The sequence below is a fragment of the Carettochelys insculpta genome, chromosome 1 (assembly GCF_033958435.1).
Source record: "Carettochelys insculpta isolate YL-2023 chromosome 1, ASM3395843v1, whole genome shotgun sequence".
Classification (NCBI taxonomy): Eukaryota; Metazoa; Chordata; order Testudines; family Carettochelyidae; genus Carettochelys; species Carettochelys insculpta.
Window position 1 is genome coordinate 285,541,888 of NC_134137.1, and position 20,470 is coordinate 285,562,357.

General features: G+C 46.3%; 1 protein-coding gene across 8 annotated transcripts in view; it reads right to left on the reverse strand.

Moving 5' to 3' along the window:
* Positions 1–3,865: 3,865 nt before the first annotated feature.
* ATF7IP (activating transcription factor 7 interacting protein) overlaps positions 3,866–20,470 on the reverse strand; it is a 218,780-nt gene continuing 202,175 nt past the window's right edge. For all 8 annotated transcript variants that reach the window (XM_075010695.1, XM_075010701.1, XM_075010711.1 and 5 more), the window contains 3 exons: positions 19,951–20,136; positions 8,397–8,509; positions 3,866–5,075 (listed from right to left, as the gene is read on the reverse strand). In XM_075010695.1, the coding sequence (XP_074866796.1) occupies positions 4,659–5,075; positions 8,397–8,509; positions 19,951–20,136 (716 nt within the window). In that variant the 3' untranslated portion in view covers positions 3,866–4,658. The remainder of the gene's footprint in view (positions 5,076–8,396; positions 8,510–19,950; positions 20,137–20,470) is intronic.

Genomic DNA, 20,470 nt, shown 5'->3' on the forward strand with positions numbered 1-20,470 from the left:
TGCATTTTCCATCTAGTCATATGTTTCATACTCCCCACCAGAAGTCGCTTAAAGGGGCTCTTGGTCGCAGGACTGCTTAGACTAGCAGCCTCGCTTGAATTCCTCTGAACTCCCAGTACTTTTGTATTTAGTGCCCACCCCTACCCAAAGAGAAAAACCAAATTAAAAAAATATATATTTAATATATCAAGCCTTTATTTTAAAAATCTGGATACATTTTTTGTTGCTGTTGACTAAATGAAAATACTATGAAGTTTATATGAAAGCAGAATCACAGCTTGGTTTTATACAGTGTTTGCAGTACTTGAATACTGGGACACTGCTCTTCGGGAAACAAGAACAAAAACTAGGTCTATGCCTACCTTTTCTTGTAATATGGTTTCTGGTTCAATAGACACTTAGGCAAACAGCGTAAGAGATCTGACCAGCTTTATTACAGTACAATACTGTGTTCAGATGGTAGCAACTCTGGGCATGTTGGGCACAATCTTGCTCCTCATGAAGGTTTTGTTATTGTTTTCAAAGGCCCTGTGTGTGTAAGGTAACAACCACCTTCCCATCCTTGTACTAAAAATTCAAGTCAAGATGGGCAACTGTCTCAGAGTTAGCACTAGATAATCTCTAAAACTCACTTAGCCATGGATGGTGGCACAAGTAGTTTGGTGTAACAGGTTTTTAGAATCAGTTCCTGGTCAGGAGCACTTAAACAATTAACACATGCTTGAGTACAGGCTTGAAGAGAACCAGCTACTGTACAGTGTAATTTCTTCAAGCTGCTTTTGCAGGTACAAGGATGCACAGAAACACATTGTGCCTGCAGGTTACAAAACATCTTTTAGGCTTAGTTGCCTGAATTTGATAAAGATTTTTCTTTTTCTCAACATAGTGGGGAACTGGGAGGTCAGTGGGGCAGTAGCTTAGGGAAATTCAATGGAAATTTACCAGCACTTTGTGAACAGCCCCCCCTTGTATACACAAAGGAAACCAATCTCACTTCTCTCCCTACTCATAACCTGGAAATCAGGTGCCAAATACTATATTAAAACAAACGAACGAACGAACGAACGAACATGTCAGAAATGAAGGCAGGATAAACAGAGTTAAAGATACAGTACTGTATTCCTTAAAACCTGGAGAGCAACCTCCAGCTTTGTATTGGTATATACACTGTGGCAAGAGCAAAAACTGCAAGCAAGGAGCAGTCATGTACTGTAGTACTGACAACCTGGTGAAAAAATACTCTGACAAAGTGCAAAACAGAAAGTATAAACAGCTCTGCCCCTAATGTCACTGAGATATTTCAGTACATTTAAAGACCGAAAGCTCCAGCCTAAAAATGTACTTCATTTAGGAGTTCCATACTATGTATTCCAGCAATTTTTTGTAATACTCTGAAAGAAGATATTTTGCAGTGTAACCAGTTACTCCACAATGTCCGTACTAGCAGAAGTTTAAAGTTTTTAAAAACAATTTTATTGCTTCTATGGGCTAGCAAGTCTAAATCAAAGAAACAGAAATAGCCACAGGAGGGTAATACAGGGGCCACAATATGACTTCCAGCTCAGGATCTCAGCATGGTTCCTACTGGCTAACACAGCAGAGAACAATTCTTTTCTGCAGGTGACACTGTAACATGGCATAATAAGGTCTCCTAGTTACAGTCTCTGATTTACAGATCAGCTAACTCAGAGGCCTCTGAACACAAGTATCTGAAAGTCAAACTTTGTTCCTTCTGGTTTACACAATACCACCACCAACTAAAGATTCAGCAGTTGGAATTTATTATTATTATTATTTTATTATTATTATTATTATTATTATTATGTCTCTGGATGAAGAAGCAGCCTGCTCATCCTCCCAGAGTTGTGCTGACTCCACAGAATAAGTGGTAGCTGAAACTTTTCAGTCATCCATACAAGTGAAACACATCAATGATTGCTACATAGACTGAGAGCAGATCTACTGAGCACATCACTTATTACAGTACCTTTCTATAGTAGAACCACATCTTAAGTAAAGCCAATTCACCCAGTTTTGCTGCTTCCCACATTTCCTTTCAGGACCGCTGAATGAGTTTGAGGTTTCAAGAATTATCCTTGGCTACATTTCCCTCTTCCTCTGTTCAAACATCCAGGCCAGCTAAAGAAAGACTGCACAAAATCTGAAACAAACACGATGCTAGGATATTCCTCACAACTGCCATTTCCATCAGAGGAAAGGGAAGGAAAACCAGCCAAGGGAATTCTCTTGAGCCAAACAGGGCCAATAACAGTCAAGAACTGAATGAGGGGAAGACAAATATTAGAGACATGCTCATATGTAAACAGGGTGGACTGAGTTCACAATGGAGTGGATGTTAAACAAGCACCATCTAGCCTAAGGTTTCCCTGCACCCCCACCTTTAAACTACAAAAATCACATTTTACCCTGAAACATCCTCCATCTTCCTTTGGTATGGTTCAGTTCCAGACACCTTGTTAAAAGTAGTGTAAGGGGGACTAAATATATCTAAATGTCTCTCAGAAGATGGTCATTGTACAGAGACAGTGTGGTGTATTAAAATCCATCTTTACATAAATAGCCCAAAACATACAATTAAGCAGGTCTTATCCTTGACGGTGGCAGACAGGACAGTGGTTAAAATCCAGAAAATGTCAAAGCATTATTGGCACCACGGACACAGGGACAGCTATTAGTCAACGGAGGGTTACACATGGAAAAAAATGAACGGGTATGACTTTCTTGGGATATTGAATATATGTTTAGGCATTAAAGTAAGATCAGTGTATATTCCTAACTACACCTACCAACACAAAAGATAAAGCAGAGGGTCCACAGGAGAGAAGGGTTCTTGTTCACTTGAAAGGAACAACACCCCAGCAACTGGAAGGAGTGACTGGCATGTTACATACAAGAGGACTACCCTCCCCTTTACAGGGGGCTTCACAATACAGTGTTGTTTTTTTTTTAAATAGACAAGTTTTTTTTAATAGGAACAAAATAATGACCCCCCCCCACCCTCCCAAAGCACATTTTATGAACATGTTCTGGCATTCAGGCTTTTTCATTTCCAACCTCATTTTATAGTTTAAAATACAGTAGTTTCACGAGACAAGAGAGCAAAAAAGATTTCTGTGGCTGGGCAAGGCCATGAAATGGGTAAAGGATGGGGGGGCCCTTCCTCTGCCCAAGAAGTTGGTTTGACTCGTCAGGAAAAAACTGGCTCTATTCTTCCAAAAGATGGCAAGGCAGAATCTTACCTGCCACATGTGTAGATCTGTTACTATTCAACTCAGGCCCTAACAAATACATGGTTGAAAAGCAGTTTTCCTTTTGGCTCAATTCATAATCAAGCAAGTCTGTTACTGAAGTTTGCAATTACTCTACCACTTTTGGGCCAACAGGTGAAATAACAGTGTTCTGGCTTTGGTTGTCTATCCTGTGGTGACAGGCTATGGATCGGGAGAGGGGATGGGAATGGGTAACCAACATTATCTTGATACCTTTTTATATTAATGCAGCATCCACAGCATGAGGGATGACGTGGAAGACTTTCACAGTGCCATACAGGTTTCCTTTGGCCAATCTAGCATGCAGCCTTCCAGGAGAAGAGGGAAGGGTGCTGATGCAGAATACTGTCTATGTAACCTACTAACCATCTTCTCAGGATAAAACCAGTCCCTCAAGAATGGTAATGTTGGGTCGAATGATCTCACAATTGCAACTGAATGCCAGTGCTACATTTTCTGGGGTCTATAGGAGTGTGGCCATTGTATTGGCACCAGGAAAAGAAGCAACAGGAAGCTAAAGGGGTGGGGGCTGGTGGGGGGTGGGGGAGAAAAAAACACCACACCTAACCAATGTGAAAGAGATCTGGCTACATTTATTTCTGAAATTACTCTTTAAGGCACAAAAATAAATTTAAAAAACAGGGCTGGAATTATGAGGAGGGGGCAGAGAATTATCTGAGCTACAAAGAAGAAAATGTGATTGAAGTCTCTGCAAACCAGTTTCAGACCTGATTTGATAATTCTCCCAAATTCTAAGTGGGAAGTGGAGATTTTCTTGCACCACCTCCGGATTTACACACACATTCCTCCTGCATACTGCACTCACTGCTTCCCTCTCCCTGGAGAATGGGCTTGTTTTTAAGATGAGACCAAACTACTCAGTCTTCCAGTTCAAAAGAAGTTGGACCCAGACTCTTTTGTCCAAACAACCTTCTTACTGAGTTGTGGGGAGCAAGTGAGTCTGTTCCTGTCCTCGTGTTAGCGCCACTGTAACAGTTCAGCACATCACAGATGTGCTGTGTTTGCTTCAGGCAAGCTGTGCAATGTATGCTCCTGTTCCATCTGAAGCATAATCCCAGATGCTCAGAATCTCCTTGGATAAAGGGCAGGTATTTCTGAAAGGAAAAGCCATGGGGGGAAGAAGAATATTTAGATTTCAAATTCCCAAGGCTTGAGCTGTGTTCTCTTGCTGCAGGCTGAGAATTAATTTTGCTTTTGGTTCTCAATAGACGTAGTGTATCACACAGGGCTGCCCAAAATAATCTACGGAGAGTGAATTAAACAGTAAATTTCGTGCATGGGATTAAAATCCCAAACTGGAGTCACTCTTGATAGTGGGACAGTTTAAAGGCTCCAAAGGTCTCTGGTTTAACTGCTCTGGGAAGAGATCACATCTGTGGACTGGGGGTCACAGAATGGTCCAAAGCGTCCATAAACATCCTTAGCCCGAACTGCAAAGTAGTATTTGCTGCCAGATACAAATTGTGTGAGAGTGCATGCCATAGGCAGGGGGAGGGCCTTTACCTCCCCAATCTTCTTCCACTGGGAAGGCATGGTGGCACTCGGATCCTCATGGTAAGCATACAGATGGTAACTGTCCACACTGGCACAGCTCCGGTCCACTTCCATGACACTCCATGACAGCACAATACCATTCTGGCTCTGCACTCGTGCTAGCTTCAGCTGTGGCTTCTGAGGCAGGGAGGTGTTGGCAGCTTCAGGGGGCAGGCGTGGTGGTTGTGGGGCTTCTGGCAGTGGTGCTGGGTGCACAGGACGTGGTGGCTCCTACAGGATAAGAGAAAAAATCGCAGTCTAATCAGGGCAGGAACATAGGGTACACACATCACTGCTTTCAACACAGGTGCATTCTGAAGGCCTGACCCAACACACTAACTGAAGTCAACAGAACTGTAGTCAACAGGCATTGGCTCAGCCAATAATGGTCAAGCTAGAGGAACATGATTGTCCCAAGTTTCACGGCAGGTAAGACCTGGAAGGACATGTTCACAAGGCTGTCTCTTGGCAATGGAGTTGTATCTGAAATTCAAACTAGTGACTGTTCAAATAAAGATATTTGAGATTTATTTTTTTATGTGCTCTCAGGCCTTTCTCCCTGGTGTCAAATTGGTAAGTTTTATGGTCACACCCAAGGCAATTCAAGTTCTCAACAGCAGGGAACGTTCCCAAACAAAACTACAGACCTGGTGGGTGCGTGCGCACGCGCGAGCACTCACGTGTGCAGTGGCGCATACATACTTACAGCCACATTCTGGAGTTAATTAACATGAGTTCAGAAATGGGCTATAAAGTCCTGTCACACTCAGCTAAGGGTTTTTTGCACTTTCCATTTGCTGTGCAATTTTGTTTTCTTTTAATAAATTTTGAGTAGGGAGTATTTGAAATTGAATGGTGTCTGGCGTCAGTAAGACTGGAATTCTGGGAACAGCAGCCATTAGTAAGACCCCACCACAAAACCAAAGACAGAGGTTAATGTAGACATCTAACTAGACAATAAACAAGATGTATTTGGTTCCGGCTCAACTGAAAAATAACAGAGAGGCTGCCGTGTTAAGTCTGTATTCAGTATCCTGTACAGCAAGCAGGAGAGGATCAAGAATGACCTCTCTGAACTTGAAACTCATCAATAATCAAGCATCCATGCAAGACCCCACAGAGTGAGACTTAATCTACACTAGACAAGAAATTTACAACACATACTTCCACTCCCTCCAAAACAGAAAGGACAATAAACTATATAAATTACTTCAAACCTCAGGATGCTACCATTGCAACAACTACAGCACACTGGATAATACTGTTAACCTTTCAAGCTACAAACTCAACCCAGCTGTGAAGAGTCTCTCTTACCCTAGGGATTTTTGCCCCACCTCCTCCACAAACCTAATACAATTTTGTGGTAACCTTGAGGCCTTCTTTCATCATCTCAATCTAAGGGAATACTTCCAACACACCAATGAATATCAGTCTGACTTGGTCAATACCCTCTACCAACACCAAAAGAAGAATAATTCTGTGTGGATTCCCCCTGATGTTCATAGTGACAGTCTAGATTTCTATATACAATGCATCCACAACTGTGCACAGACTGAAATTATACACAAACAACACTAAATGAAACACAGTCTCAACTATGCTGAACTCTAGGCTGTCCAGAGTGTGAAAAATAACTCGGACACTATAATCAAGCCTTAGTAAAAGAGAGGAAGCCGTGCTAGTCTATACACTATCAAAACAAAAAGCAGTCAAGTAGCACTTTAAAGACTAGCAAAATAGTTTATTAGATGAGCTTTCGTGGGACAGACCCACTTCTTCAGACCATAGCCAGACCAGAACAGACTCAATATTTAAGGCACAGAGAACCAAAAACAGTAATCAAGCCAGCTGACAAAGGGGATGCTGTTGTCCTCATGAGTAAGTCAGACTCTGAAGAGGAGGCAGCTAGACAACTCTTTAACACCACATTTTACAGACCTCTTTCCTCTGATCCCACTTTGGAATTCCAAAAGAAACTACACCATCTACTTAAGGAACTACCTGCCTCTACTCGAGACCAAATTCACTCAGACACACCACCTGAGCCCCGACCTGGATTATTCTATTTACTTCACAAAATCCACAAACCTGAAAACCCCGGATGCCCTATCATTTCGGGTATTGGCACCTTACCACAGGACTATCCAGTTACATAGACTCCCTCCTCAAACCCTATGCCACCAACACTCCCAGCTATTTCCTAGATACCACTGACTTCCTGAGGAAATCACAAAACACTGGAAATCTTCCTGACAATTCCATCCTTGCCAACATGGATGTAGAGAGGCGCTCTGCATCAATATTCCACACGAAGACGGATTACAAGTGATCAGGAATACCATCCCTGATGTTACCACAGCAAATCCGGTGGCTGACCTATGTAACTTTGTTCTCACCCACAATTATTTCCAATTTGGGGACAATTTATACCTTCAGATTTGCGCACTGCTATGGGCAGTCACATGGCCACACAGTAGGCTAATCTTTTAATGGCCAACTTAGAACAATGATTCCTCAGCTCCCGTCTCCTATTACCCCTCCTTTAATTATGCTACATCAATGACATCTTTATCATTTGGACCCACGGTAAAGAGATTCTGGAAGAATTCCACAGAGATTTTAACAACCTGCACCCCACCATCAATCTCTGCCTTGACTATTCCATGCGAGAGATACATCTCCTGGACACCACAGTACAAATCACTGATGACCACATCACCACCACCCTCCACTGGAAACCCACTGACTGCTACACTTATCTACATGCCTCCAGCTTCCATCCAGCTCACACCACATGATCCATCACTTATAGTCAAGCCCTTAGATACAATTACATCTGCTCTGACCCTACTGACAGAGGATGAAAACTTCAAGACCTCTACCAAGCAGTCATAAAACTTAATTACCCACCGGGAGAAGTAAAAAAAAAGATGGACAGGGCCAGATAATACCCTGAAACCAGCTACTTCAAGATAGGGCACCAAGGTCAATAACAGAGCACCACTTGTAGCCCCCAGCTCAAACCCCTGAAGGATAATCTAAAGAAGTGGGTCTGTCCCACGATAGCTCATCACCTAATAAATTATTTTGTATGTGTTTAAAGTACTACATGACTGCTTGTTTGCTTTGATAGAATACAGACTAACACGGCTAGCTCTACTGTATTCTATCAAAGCAAACAAGTAGTCATGTAGCACTTTAAAGACATACAAAATAATTTATTAGGTGATGAGCAGCAATTCTCAAACTGTTACGTGGCATAATGGGGTTTGTGGCAACACTTGCTAACAGTGAGTCAAGCAGCTCACGTGGGTCTAAAACCACTTGTTTCATGCTGCTAAAATCACAGTACATGCTGTCCTAGGATTTCTTTTCCAGGTAAGTAATTACTGTCAAGGTGGCACCTTTGTGAATGAGATGGGAGGAATCCATGAGGCCTCGACTAACATGTAGTCTGCACTATGAGATACTTAGAAAATCCTTTATATTGAGACAAACCTGTGAATAGTGGCACAAATGTGGCAATTTTAAGCAATGGATAACTGTACTTACAGCATGCACCTGTGGTGGCCGGTGATGCACAGTAAGTTGTGGGCCGCCAGATCCAAGGGTTAGTCCATTGTTCACAACATAAGCAGCTGTTTGAGGCATTCGCACTGTCAAACCTGCAAAGACACCGGAAGACAGAAAAGGTACTATCAGGATCCTGAGTAGTCAATACTTTGGGCCGGTCAATCTGAATGCAAGAAGGCTGACCCATAATGAAAGTTACATTAGTATTTGTTAAGAAACTGCTCGTCAGACAACCACAAAAGACTAGACAAGGTGGGCCACTAAATGGGAAAGAGATGCAAATGGAGCTCTTCTCTCACCTATCAATTAGGTAGTGAGAGTAAGGCAGGTGTACATGTTGGGCAGGGCAAAAAAGCAATGCTTGATTGTCCACCTCCGCAGCCAAGAATCCTTAGCAGCACTACAAGAAGCAACGTGAAAGATTCCAGGCCACCAAAATCATTAGAGAAAAAAGTTAATTTGGGGATGAAGGAGGGAAAAAAGTGGAAACTCACTGCAGCAAAGTAACATTGACCCAATATACCAGGGTCAAAAAGCTGCACTGTGGATGGCAAAGAGAACAGTGTTTAATTCCATCTGAAAAGTGTTTATCCACAGAAGGCTGTGCATGGCTTGTATGAACACTTACACACATGAACTGGCATTAAATTAGACACGACAGAGAACTCTTGCTAGAAATGGACAAGCTGGCTTTACAAGCAGTATCTAGGACTTTCAGGAGTAATTACCAAGGCACCATTATCAGCCTTACTGGACTTGTGATTCTTCCACAATTACAGCATGCTCCTCTCAATGCACACCTGTGCCCTTGCACTCAAGTTCAGACTGTTCTGCCTGTATCTGTTCAGGACATCACCTGCACCCTAAGAGTCCTTTTGTTTCCAGCCAAAGGCACAATGAAAGGTATGTCCTTATTTCGTCCTCAGTTCCTCAACAACACAGAATCCAGGTATACCACATTTGTATGTGTACACAAACACACGCGTGCGCATATCCCATCTTCAAGAACCAGAGTTATTGTAAGGCCAGTAACAATTTCATGTAGTTCACTGTTGATGTCTCAGTAGCAGTGACTTAGATCATAGGAGGCGAGTGCTAAGTGTCTACTTGAACAAGGACTATAAAAAACTGCCCTACCAAAAACGAGCATCAGATCTGAATACATCTACTATTGACCAAAGTTGGATACATGTATGCACTCAACTCCAAACAACTGCTCCCTCTCTCTGGTACTGGAACATTGCTCAAAGAATCTACTGACTATACTTGAACTTCTCTCACAGACAGCTTGTCACTCTCAGCGGTGAGAGTAAGTTAGCTATTTTATAACACAAACAATATATGTTGATACTTCCTGACCTTTCTTTATTCACATCAACTACAAATAATATTGGGAGTATGGTTTCTTCTATTCAGAAAGAAAGAAGACACCCTGGGGTATAAAGTTTAGTTTCCCTTTGTTGAAATGTGACTTTAGAAAGAAAACAGGCATATTACTTGGCTGAGATGGAAATCAAGGGACTTCCTTGAACAACAGCTTTTGCTGTGGTGTCAAGGGTTAATCCATCTTTCAGATTGGTTGTGGGTCTTCCCGTGAGAACTTGCATTTCTCCTATGCTTCAGTCAACTGTTTCTTCTACTAAAAAGACTGTTTTAGTGGGAACATGGAAAAGGGAACATGTAGCTCAAATGTGAATCCACTAAACCCATCAGTACAAAGTTGAGATAACAAGGAGGGGGAGATTCTCTGTCTGGGGATATACTTTCACAATGCCCGTGATGCTGGCAAAAGAGGTGCCAACTCATGCCAAGATCTCCATGTTACAAGTGAATACTGACAAATACATCGCTGGAATCAGTCTGACTCACCCTTATATTATTTCTAAGAATGCGTGTAGTGTTTAAACTCTACTGAATGCTTGTAAGTTGATACATGCACAAATCTTACTTGTAATTTCTATATCCCATATTGTATGGTAATATTTAAGCAACTGAATTGTAGGCCTTTGTAACTGTGTAAATCATGAGGCAGGAGAGAGACAAACTTGTGTGAAATGCTCATTTCCAACAGGAGTGATGTTCTGCCTAATAAGTAAGGTCCATTAACACCAGATGAATTAGAGTGGAATATTAAAGGCTTTGTTGTTTACTTTCATGCTACCTTATGAACATAGGTCTTGAAAGTAAAGTTTTTACATCTGCTGAGTTTACAGCTCAGAGCAGAAAGTGGGAAGGGAATAAAAATCCCTAACTAGGAGGAATCAGATCTCATTGCTGATTGGATCCTGGGGGCAAGTTTTCTAGGCAACAGCAAGGGGGCTCAAATGCTTAGCCCTAAAGAACATACACGACTTGCTTATTATAGGAGCTTCAATTATCTTATGACACTTAAAACTGTAACTCATTTGTGTACATACATTTACCTGCTTTAATCTTGTAAATTACTCTTACTTTCTTTTCCTAATAATAAATCCAAATATTGTTTATTATAGATTCACTATAAGCTTCTTTAGTGTCAGAGTTAAGGTGAAACTGACCTGAGTGCAACTGGTCCTTTGAGTCTGCAAGTAACCTGAATATTCCTGTGATTTGTGGTGTGAGATCACATATTACAAAATGTAGGCTTGTGTAGGCAACAATGTAGATTTGAATTCCCAAGAGGACTGTATAACTTCAGTTATGCTGCTATAGTGCCAGAGTTTAATTGGTTAGTGAAATCCAAGTATATAGTGCACAGCCAATTTGGGGTTTGTGATCTGGCTCCTGTCTGTCTGGTTTGGGAACAGTATCCACACTCTTGACTCATTGTAGGGCAGCTTTGTAAGACCTTTCAATGATCTCAATACTGTAGATGTGAAAAAATGAAATATGGCTGAACTGAAGGGTAGAATTCTGAAAAGACTGCCAGGTAGACTTGCAGGGAGCGAACAGATAGACTAGTGTTCTTGACTGATTGAAGGCAATCCAGTATACCTGGTAGCTGAGTTTGAATTGGAGATATCGGGTGGCTCTGCAGTCACGCCACAGTAAAGGAGACATCTCATGGAATGAGCTAACATACAAGAAGAAGGTCATTTGTGTATTGGCAGATTTAGAGCAATAACCAGAAATCCACCCAGAGAGTTCCTGGATGGAAACTGGGGACCTTTAGGTGGGAGAGACCCAGAGCTCAGCCTCTAGCCCAAGCCCAAGTAACTACAAAGCAATGAAACGGCATCACAGCCCAAGCAGGTGGGCACAGGCCAGCTGTGGCTGTCTAGATTTGCATAGACAAACCTCCAGGCAAAAACAAATAGCTTTTCTTTATGTTATAGATTATAACACTAATAAGTGCCTACCTATTTACAAAAGACTGGGACACTACACACTAACTAAAGAGTCTTGGATGTATCAAATTCTGACTTGTAGCCATGGGCTGTGAGAAGGAACTGAGTGTGCCTGGAATCTTCTTGTTTTGGCTGGAAGCATGAAGATACTCAGGGTACAAAGCCTGGAGCCCAATGGACACTGACTGCCAGAAGAATCCAAATTTGAATGCACCGACTACATGCACACCAACTGTGGAGTATATGTATATGGAGAAAACATTTGAAGAACACTACAGTAGTGCCTTGATTTACATGAGGGTTCTGTTCCCAGGCACCCTCGCATAACTAGAATTTTGCGTTAACTGAGGGGTGGCTTTCTCTCCTGGAGGAATGCACGTTCGCAGCCGGGGAAGCAGCAGGAGCAGCTGGAGATCCTTTTGCAAGCTAAGTCCTGGGTTGGGGGGGCAGTTTGGGAGGGTTAAGCCTGGTGGTGGGTTGGGGCCATGGGAGGGGGACGAGGGGGTTTAAGCCTGGAGTGGGTTAGGGCTGGGGGTGGGGTGGTGTTGAGCCAGAGCTGCGCACAGGGGGGTTGGTGAGTGGGAGCCATGCATGGGTGGTGAGCTGGACCACAAGGATTTGAACCAGAGCCAGGGGGCTGAGCCAGAGCCACATGCACAGAGAGGGGAATTAAGCCACAACTGTGAGCAGGGCTGATAAAGAGAAGTTACTCACCGTAGTAACGGTGGTTCTTCGAGATGTGTCCCCGTGGGTGCTCCACGTGAGGTGTCGGGCTCACCCCGGCACCGCAGGTCGGATCTTCCAAGCAGTTTCTGCTGGACCGCGCATGCGCCGGTGCGCGCCGCTCCCTTGCGCGCTCCTGGCCACGTGCGCGATCCGGTCCCCGCCAGTTCCTTGACCAACCGCCTTGGATGCTCCTGCAAAACACTAAACAGAGATCCGAAGCGGGGAGGATGGGCGGGTGGTGGAGCACCCACGGGGACACATCTCGAAGAACCACTGTTACTACGGTGAGTAACTTCTCTTTCTTCTTCGAGTGTCCCCGTGGGTGCGCCACGTTAGGTGACTACCCAGCAGTAACCCAAAATAGGAGGTGGGTAATTGGATCATGTGCAGCTTGTCCCCAGGAGGACCGCTGTCGAAAGCTGGGTATCCTCTTGGAATACCCTGTGAAGGGCGTAGTGCTTGGCGAAGGTGTCATAGGATGACCAGGTCGCCACTCTGCAAATGTCTTTTAGCGCAACGCCCTTGAAAAAGGCTGTTGATGCGGCCACCGCCCTAGTGGAGTGAGCCCTGGGCGTGGCCAGTAAAGGAGTCTTTTTGAGTTCGTAGCACATTTTTATGCAAGATACGATGTGCTTCGAGATTCTCTGCGAAGAGAGACCTCCTTTCGATTTGGGAGCGAGAGAGACGAGGAGTCTATCCGTTTTCCGGAAGGACTTGGTCCTGTCTATATAGAAGGCTAGCGCCCTCCTCACGTCCAGGAGGTGTAGGCGCGCCTCTTTGTTAGAGTTATGAGGCTTTGGATAAAACAAGGGTAAAACAATAGGTTAGTTAATATGAAACTCAGAAGAAACTTTAGGAACAAAGGCTGGATGCAGCCGTATGGTTACTACCTCCTTGGAAAATACTGTGCAGGGTCGCGTTGCCATAACTGCAACAAGCTCGCTCACCCTGCGAGCTGACATGATTGCGAGAAGGAAGGTCATCTTTATCGTAAGGAGGCGGAGGGAAACCATGGCTAAAGGCTCGAACGGTGGTCCCGTTAGCGCACTAAGCACCAGGTCCAAGTTCCACGAAGGTGGAAGCGGTTTCCGAGGGGGGTATAGGTTTACCAACCCTTTGAATAACCTGGTAACCATGGGATGGGCGAACACCGTGTGCCCTTCCTCTTCGTGTCTGAACGCCGAAATAGCGGCAAGGTGGACCTTTAATGAGGATAGTGAGAGTCTTCCTCTCTTGAGGTCCAGTAAATACTCTAATATTACAGGTATAGGCACAGCAAGGGGGGCTAACTGTTTGGTAGAACACCATGCCGTGAAGCTAGTCCATTTCTGCTTGTAGGTCTTCCTGGTGGAAGTCCTCCTGCTACTTTCTAGGACTTGTTGCACTTCCTCCGTACATGTGCTCTCTAGGGAGCTGAGCCATGGATTAACCATGCTTGTAGTCGCAGGCCTTGGGGGTGCGGATGCACTATGGACCCCTGGGCTTGCGTGAGCAGATCTGGCGCCACCGGGAGGGGCATCGGCGGACGGTCCGACATGCGCAGGAGTAGGGGGAACCATTGCTGTCGATCCCACGTTGGGACTATCAGGATCATTCGGGCTCCTTCTCTCCTGGCTTTCTGCGAGACTTTGTGGATCAGCACTGTGGGAGGAAAAGCGTAAAGCAGGGGGCCCCTCCAGGAGATAGCGAATGCGTCCCCCAGGGACCCCCGTCCCAGTCCTGCCCTGGAGCAGAATCGTGGGCACTTCTTGTTGTGTTGGGTGGCAAACAGGTCTATCTGGGGAAAGCCCCATGCGTGAAAAATCGGTCGTAGCAGATCGGGACGGATCTGCCACTCATGCGTGAGTGCGAAACGCCTGCTCAGCTGGTCTGCCTTCACACTGTGAGCGCCTGGTAAGTACGAGGCTTTCAAGGTTATATTGTTAGCGATGCACCAGTTCCACAACCGGACTGCTTCCGCACATAAGGCACGGGACCAAGCTCCTCCTTGCCGATTTATATAAAACATGGTGGAGGTATCGTCTGTACTGATCCCGACTACTTTGCCTTGTATATGGTCTCGAAAGTGTCTGCAGGCGTTGAACACTGCTCTGAGCTCCAGTATATTTATGTGCAGTGACTGTTGCGTGGAGGACCACAGTCCTTGCGTCACCTCTTCACCCATGTGTGCTCCCCACCCTATGTGGGAGGCATCTGTAGTAAGAAAAACCGATACTTGTGGTTGGTGGAAGGGTACCCCTGTTAGCATGTTCTTGGGGTTTACCCACCATTGCAGGGATTTGCGCACCTCTGTCGTGGGCGACACCACCTTGTGAACGGTGTGTGCTGCCGGTTTGTACACGCTCACCAGCCAGTGCTGCATGCTGCGCATGTGTAACCTGGCGTTCTGTACTACGAACGTCACTGCTGCCATGTGGCCCAGCAGCTGTAAGCACGTCAGAACCAGCACCATAGGGCTGAAGGTGATGACTTGCACGAGGGAGCCGATGGCCCGAAAGCGTGTCTCTGGTAGATACACTCTCGCTGTAATAGAATTTATGCGTGCCCCTATGAACTCTATGTCCTGTGTGGGGTCTATCTTTGATTTTGCCAGATTCATAACCAGGCCGAGTGAAGAGAACGTGCCTGCTGTGACGCGTATCATGCGTAGTACCTCCTCCTTTGAGGCCCCTTTGAGTAGGCAGTCGTCCAGATACGGGAATATAAATACCCCGTCTGTGCAGGTAGGCTGACACCACTGCCAAGGTCTTGGTGAAGACTCTGGGGGCCGAGGAGAGGCCGAACGGTAGGACCTTGTATTGAAAATGTTTGCCTACCATGAACCGGAGGAATCGTCGGTGAGCTGGATGGATAGTTATGTGAAAATACGCATCTTGTAAGTCGAGGGCTGCGAACCAATCTCCATCGTCCAGTGCTGTAAGGATGGAGGCGATTGTGATCATCCGAAAGCGTTGCTTGCGCAGGTACCGGTTGAGGCCTCGAAGATCTAAGATGGGCCTCCAGCCTCCTGTCTTTTTCTCCGTGAGGAAGTATCTGGAGTAGAACCCTTTCCCTTGCAGTTGCTCCGGCACTCTTTCCACTGCCCCTATGAGCATAAGATGGTCTACCTCCTGGTTGAGTCTCGCTACGTGGGAGGCATCCTGCAGGTGGGGCCTGGGTGGAGGTCGTGGCGGTGGGAGTGACTGGAAGGGGATCGCGTACCCCGTGGCTATGATCTCCAGCACCCATTTGTCTGTGGTGATCCTTTGCCACTGGTCGTAGAATGGTTGGAGGCGATGGTGGAATAACAGCTTCGGATGACATTGTGCGATGGTAGTGATGGCGCAGCCCTGGATCTGTGTGTCAAACTTGTGGCCTTTGGCCCTGCCCGGAGGACGCACGGCTCTGTTGGGAACGTCGCCTGTGAGTTCTATATTGTTGATGCTGTTGATGTCGCCCTTGCTCGTAACCCCTGTGGTACCGGGGATGCTGTGGCTGATACTGGTACCGTCTTTGCTGAGGGTAGTACTTTTTCTTTCTGTACGGAGGGGTGTAGATCCCTAAGGTCCTAAGAGTGGCTCTTGAGTCTTTACTGGAATGAAGGACCGAGTCAGTTGATTCAGCAAACAGCTTCTGCATGTCGAAGGGGAGATCGACGATCTTCGCCTGCAGATCCCTCGGTATACCTGAGGTTTGGAGCCAGGACTCCCTTCGCATTACCACTGCCGTAGCTGTTGAGCGTGCTGCTGTGTCCACAAGATCCAGGGCTATCTGAACTCCCGTCCTCGAGGCCGCGTAGCCTTCTTGCACGATAGCCGTGAGCACCGGCTTCTTGTCCTCTGGAAGTGAGTCCATGAGGGAGGTTAACCTAGAGTAGTTGTCGAAATTGTGGTTCGCTAGATGCGCTGTGTAATTCGCCATTCTCAACAGTAGGGTGGAAGAGGAGTAGACCTTTCTGCCAAACAGCTCTAGTTTCTTGGCATCTTTGTTCGTTCCCCCTGTTTTGAACTGAGACGTTTTTGATCTCTGTTGAGACGATTCTACCACCAGAGAATTTGGTTGCAGGTGGCTGAATAGGAACTCCATGCCCTTCGCCGGCACGAAGTATTTCTTGTCCGCTCTCTTGTGGACAGGCGGAATAGTCGCAGAGGTCTGCCATATCATGGTGGCGGACTCCAAGATTGCTTCGTCAAGCGGTATGGCTATTTTAGAGGAGGCCGGAGGTCTCACATTTTTAAGGAGCTTATGGTGCTTCTCTTGCACCTCTGCTGTCTGGATGCCTTGCGTGAAGGCCACCCTTTTAAACAGCTCTTGGAACTGTTTGAGATCATCCGGAGGATGGATGTCCCCCGGGGCCATAGCCTCAGCCGGGGAGGACAACGAGGAACCGCTAGGGTACGCCTCTCTGGACCCCTCCGGGTCTTGTTGACGGTGGTACATCCACTCGCTAGAAGCTTGCGAGGGAAAATCCCGGGGTTCCAGAACCAACTCCCCCTGAGATATCTGAGTCTCTGTCCCTGTTCACGATTGCCCTCGGGGATACGGAACCGTCTGTGGGGATCTGTCCCTGGTAGTATGCCTATGGTGTCTATGCCCCACATGATAGGGGCGACCATGGCAACACGGGCACTGCTCCTGGGATGGTGACCTGGACCACTCCCTTGGTGCATAGCCCCTACGTCTGGGGGAGCGAGATCTTCTGGAGACATGGGACGCTGGAGAGACCGATTTGTGATAGTACTCAAGTGGCTCGAAGCCCAAGAAGGGTGAAGGTGGTCCAAGCCATGGGGAGGCTGGCTGTAGAAATGGAGATGGGGGCTCCGGATAGGCTAGGGGTGACCCCTGCCTTCTTGTTGGAGTCCGCAGCACGAGCGGAGGGCTCAAAGAAAGCAGCTCTGCAGCCCTGTATGGAGAGGGACTGCGGTGCCAGTTTTCTGTGCTGCCTTTCCCCTCCCCTGTGGGGGTGGCTCCACCCCCTGACGCGTCGGGGATCTTGGCCCCATAGTCTGCACCGCGCTCGGCACGCTCCTCAGCGATGCTGCACGGGCGGTCTCCCCCAGTGCCTGCAGGCCGCGTGCCTGTGCGCTCTGCACCGCCGGTTCCCCGGGGGTCGGTGCCGCTGTTTGCGGTGCCGCCGGTTCCGGCGCTTGCTTGGCCGCCGCCCTGCCCGTGGTGCGGGGCGGCTGTTTGATCATCGGAGGCTGAACCTCCGCCACGTGCGTCTCCGCGCCGCCGCCGATCAGCTGTAGCTGCGGCTGGGGGCGGTGCGCTCCACCCATCCCGCTCACTGTTGCTGCCGGCAGGGATCGGGTTGGGGAGATTTTCCTCCGTTTTTGCGCTGATGGGGTTAGGGACGCGGCTTTCCTTTTATGGGCCCCGGAGGGTCCCTCCTGCTGCGGCCACTCCGGCACGTCTGGCTGGAGGGCCTTGTCGAACAGCAGCATTTTCAGCCACATTTCCCTGTCCTTCCTCGCTCTGGCTGTTAACTTGGCGCAGAAGGAACATTTCTGAGTGACGTGGGATTCCCCCAAGCACCTTATACACTGACTGTGCCCATCAGACGCTGGCATCGCCTCGCAGCACGACTCACACTTCTTGAATCCTGAAGAGGACATTGTGGTGAGTCTTTGAGTTGTTAATAGGGTACTTAGTACCTTCTCTGTGCTTGTTCCCCTCTCGGATAAAGCCTGCCGCAGCAGGAGGGCTAATGGCCCTAGGCTCCTGGCCTCCGGTGCTCCGCTTGTTACTAGGATTGGAAGCTTTGAATTCCTTTCCTTTCTTTGTTTTTTTTTTTGAAAACAACAACCGACTAACTTAATCTAAGACTGAAGAAACTTCAAAACAATTAAAAACGTTAAATACACTAACTCTGGCCGTAGCCTGAGTGGATTCCGTCTGCAGCCGATGGCGGTTAAAGAGGAACAGGCGGGGACCGGATCGCGCACGTGGCCAGGAGTGCGCAAGGGAGCGGCGCGCACCGGCGCATGCGCGGTCCGGCAGAAACTGCTTGGAAGATCTGACCTGCGGCGCCGGGGTGAGCCCGACACCTAATGTGGAGCACCCATAGGGACACTCGAAGAAGAAGCTGAAGCTGTGCTCAGGTGGTGAGCCAGCAGGGGGTTGGAACCAGGCTGGTGGAGGTTTGAACCAGTGCCACACATGAGAGCTGGTGAGCCAGAGCTGGGTGTGGGGATAGGGGTGTGAGTTGGAGCCGTGTGTGGGTGGTGAGCTAGGCTGGGAGTGGGGTTGAACTGGGGCCGAGCAGGACCTGGGGCTAAAGCCAGGGACAGGGCAGTGCGATTTTGAGTTGAGCTTAACTCACATTAATGCGAGTTAAGTGCAACTCGAAATCACGCACTGAGGATTTACTGCATTTCCTGCAGATGCTGATTTTCTGTGAAGAGCTTCCAAACACTGAGCAAACCTAAGATTGCTTAGCTAGTGCAATCTGATAAGTTCACAGCTTGAGACAATATAGGCACCAGTCATTTATTACAAACACATTGTTCAGGCTTTTTTACGAGAATAATAGCCTTTTCTGGTATTCTAGATACCAAAAAGTCTAATTCAAAACTTGGGCAGTGGATCAATTAACTGAGCGCAAAGGCATGGTATGCACAGTCATCATATACTATTCAATCACACAGCATTCTGAGACAGTATATTGCATAGCTATGGAACCAGCAGCCTTGCAGAAGCATGAGTCTATTGCCATTCTCAGGACAGTAAGTGAAAGTGGTCATTTATGCCTGTCAGTGTAGAAACCATCCATAGGAGAGAATGTGATAAAAGAGGCACTATAAATAGCAATTAAAAATACAGTACTGAATAGAGAAACACAGATTGTTGCATGAGATCCAGTGTTTTATGGCTGACAAGAAAATAATTTTCTGCTAAGGAAAATATGCATCAAGCTCTCTCAGGACCAAGCTGAGCTTGCTGACATCTACACCCAGCATGCAGCATAGCCCTTCCTGCAACTAATGGGAAATCTCAGCTCTCTGAAGATATACAGAGGTAAATAAAGCCAAAAATAAATCACACTGGAACAGGGGCCAAAAAACACTGCAGGTTCTTACAGAATTACATTGAAACTGAGATTTGGATGGAAAGCCATGTCTGACTTAGTATATGGGGTTCAGAATTTTACTGAATAAGAATAAAAGAGCCTCTCCCCACTTTATTGGTGCAATACTTTTACAAGACTGGTGCATGTCAGATATTTAGTTACCCTACAAGATCATCCATAGTTCGAACAAATCACCCAAAAGTGCGTGGCTGCTAGTGTCATTATCTGAGGAGATTCCAAACCAGACTCTCCTCAGTCAGATTCCTGAACAAGGAATGCATTACTGACTTGAGATTTTTCTCACGTCTTTTAAGCTGGGAACTCATCTCCACATCACTGCATGGTATTGTCAGAGGCAGCTGGATCTTACATGAGCATCATGATAATACCTATCTCCACAGTACTAGAACATAGGTGAAAAAGGATCTCTTACCTCCACTCTGTGGGCTGACTTGCCTTAGACCAGGGCTCTGCATGACAGCACCTCTCACAGGATTCTGAGCTGGTGGCGTGGGAAGGGTAGTATAGACCACTTGGTGGTTAGAAGGGGCTCTTGGTATGGGGAGCCTAGCAGCACCTTGAGTCACTGGACGATGTGTTACATTCACTGTTGTCTGAGCTGGAAGAATAAAAATCACACACTGGAGTCAAAACAATTAATACTGAGATACCCATTCCAGAATGCAGATATCTTCAACAACTGATGCATGTGAGCTTTGAAAAATAAAAACCATCTCTATGAAATGCTAAATGAAACGCATCTACTTTTCAGAAGTTAAGGAAGTTATTGATAAACGTGGTCTAAGCAAAACTGTAGTATTTGTGTTAAATTTCATATAATGTAGAAATGCCAAACTATATATGAACATTTTAGATAAATAAAAGACAAATATATGATAACCAAGAGAGACAGTCCACAGTTAAATAGTTAATTTCTCACTTAACAGGGTTCA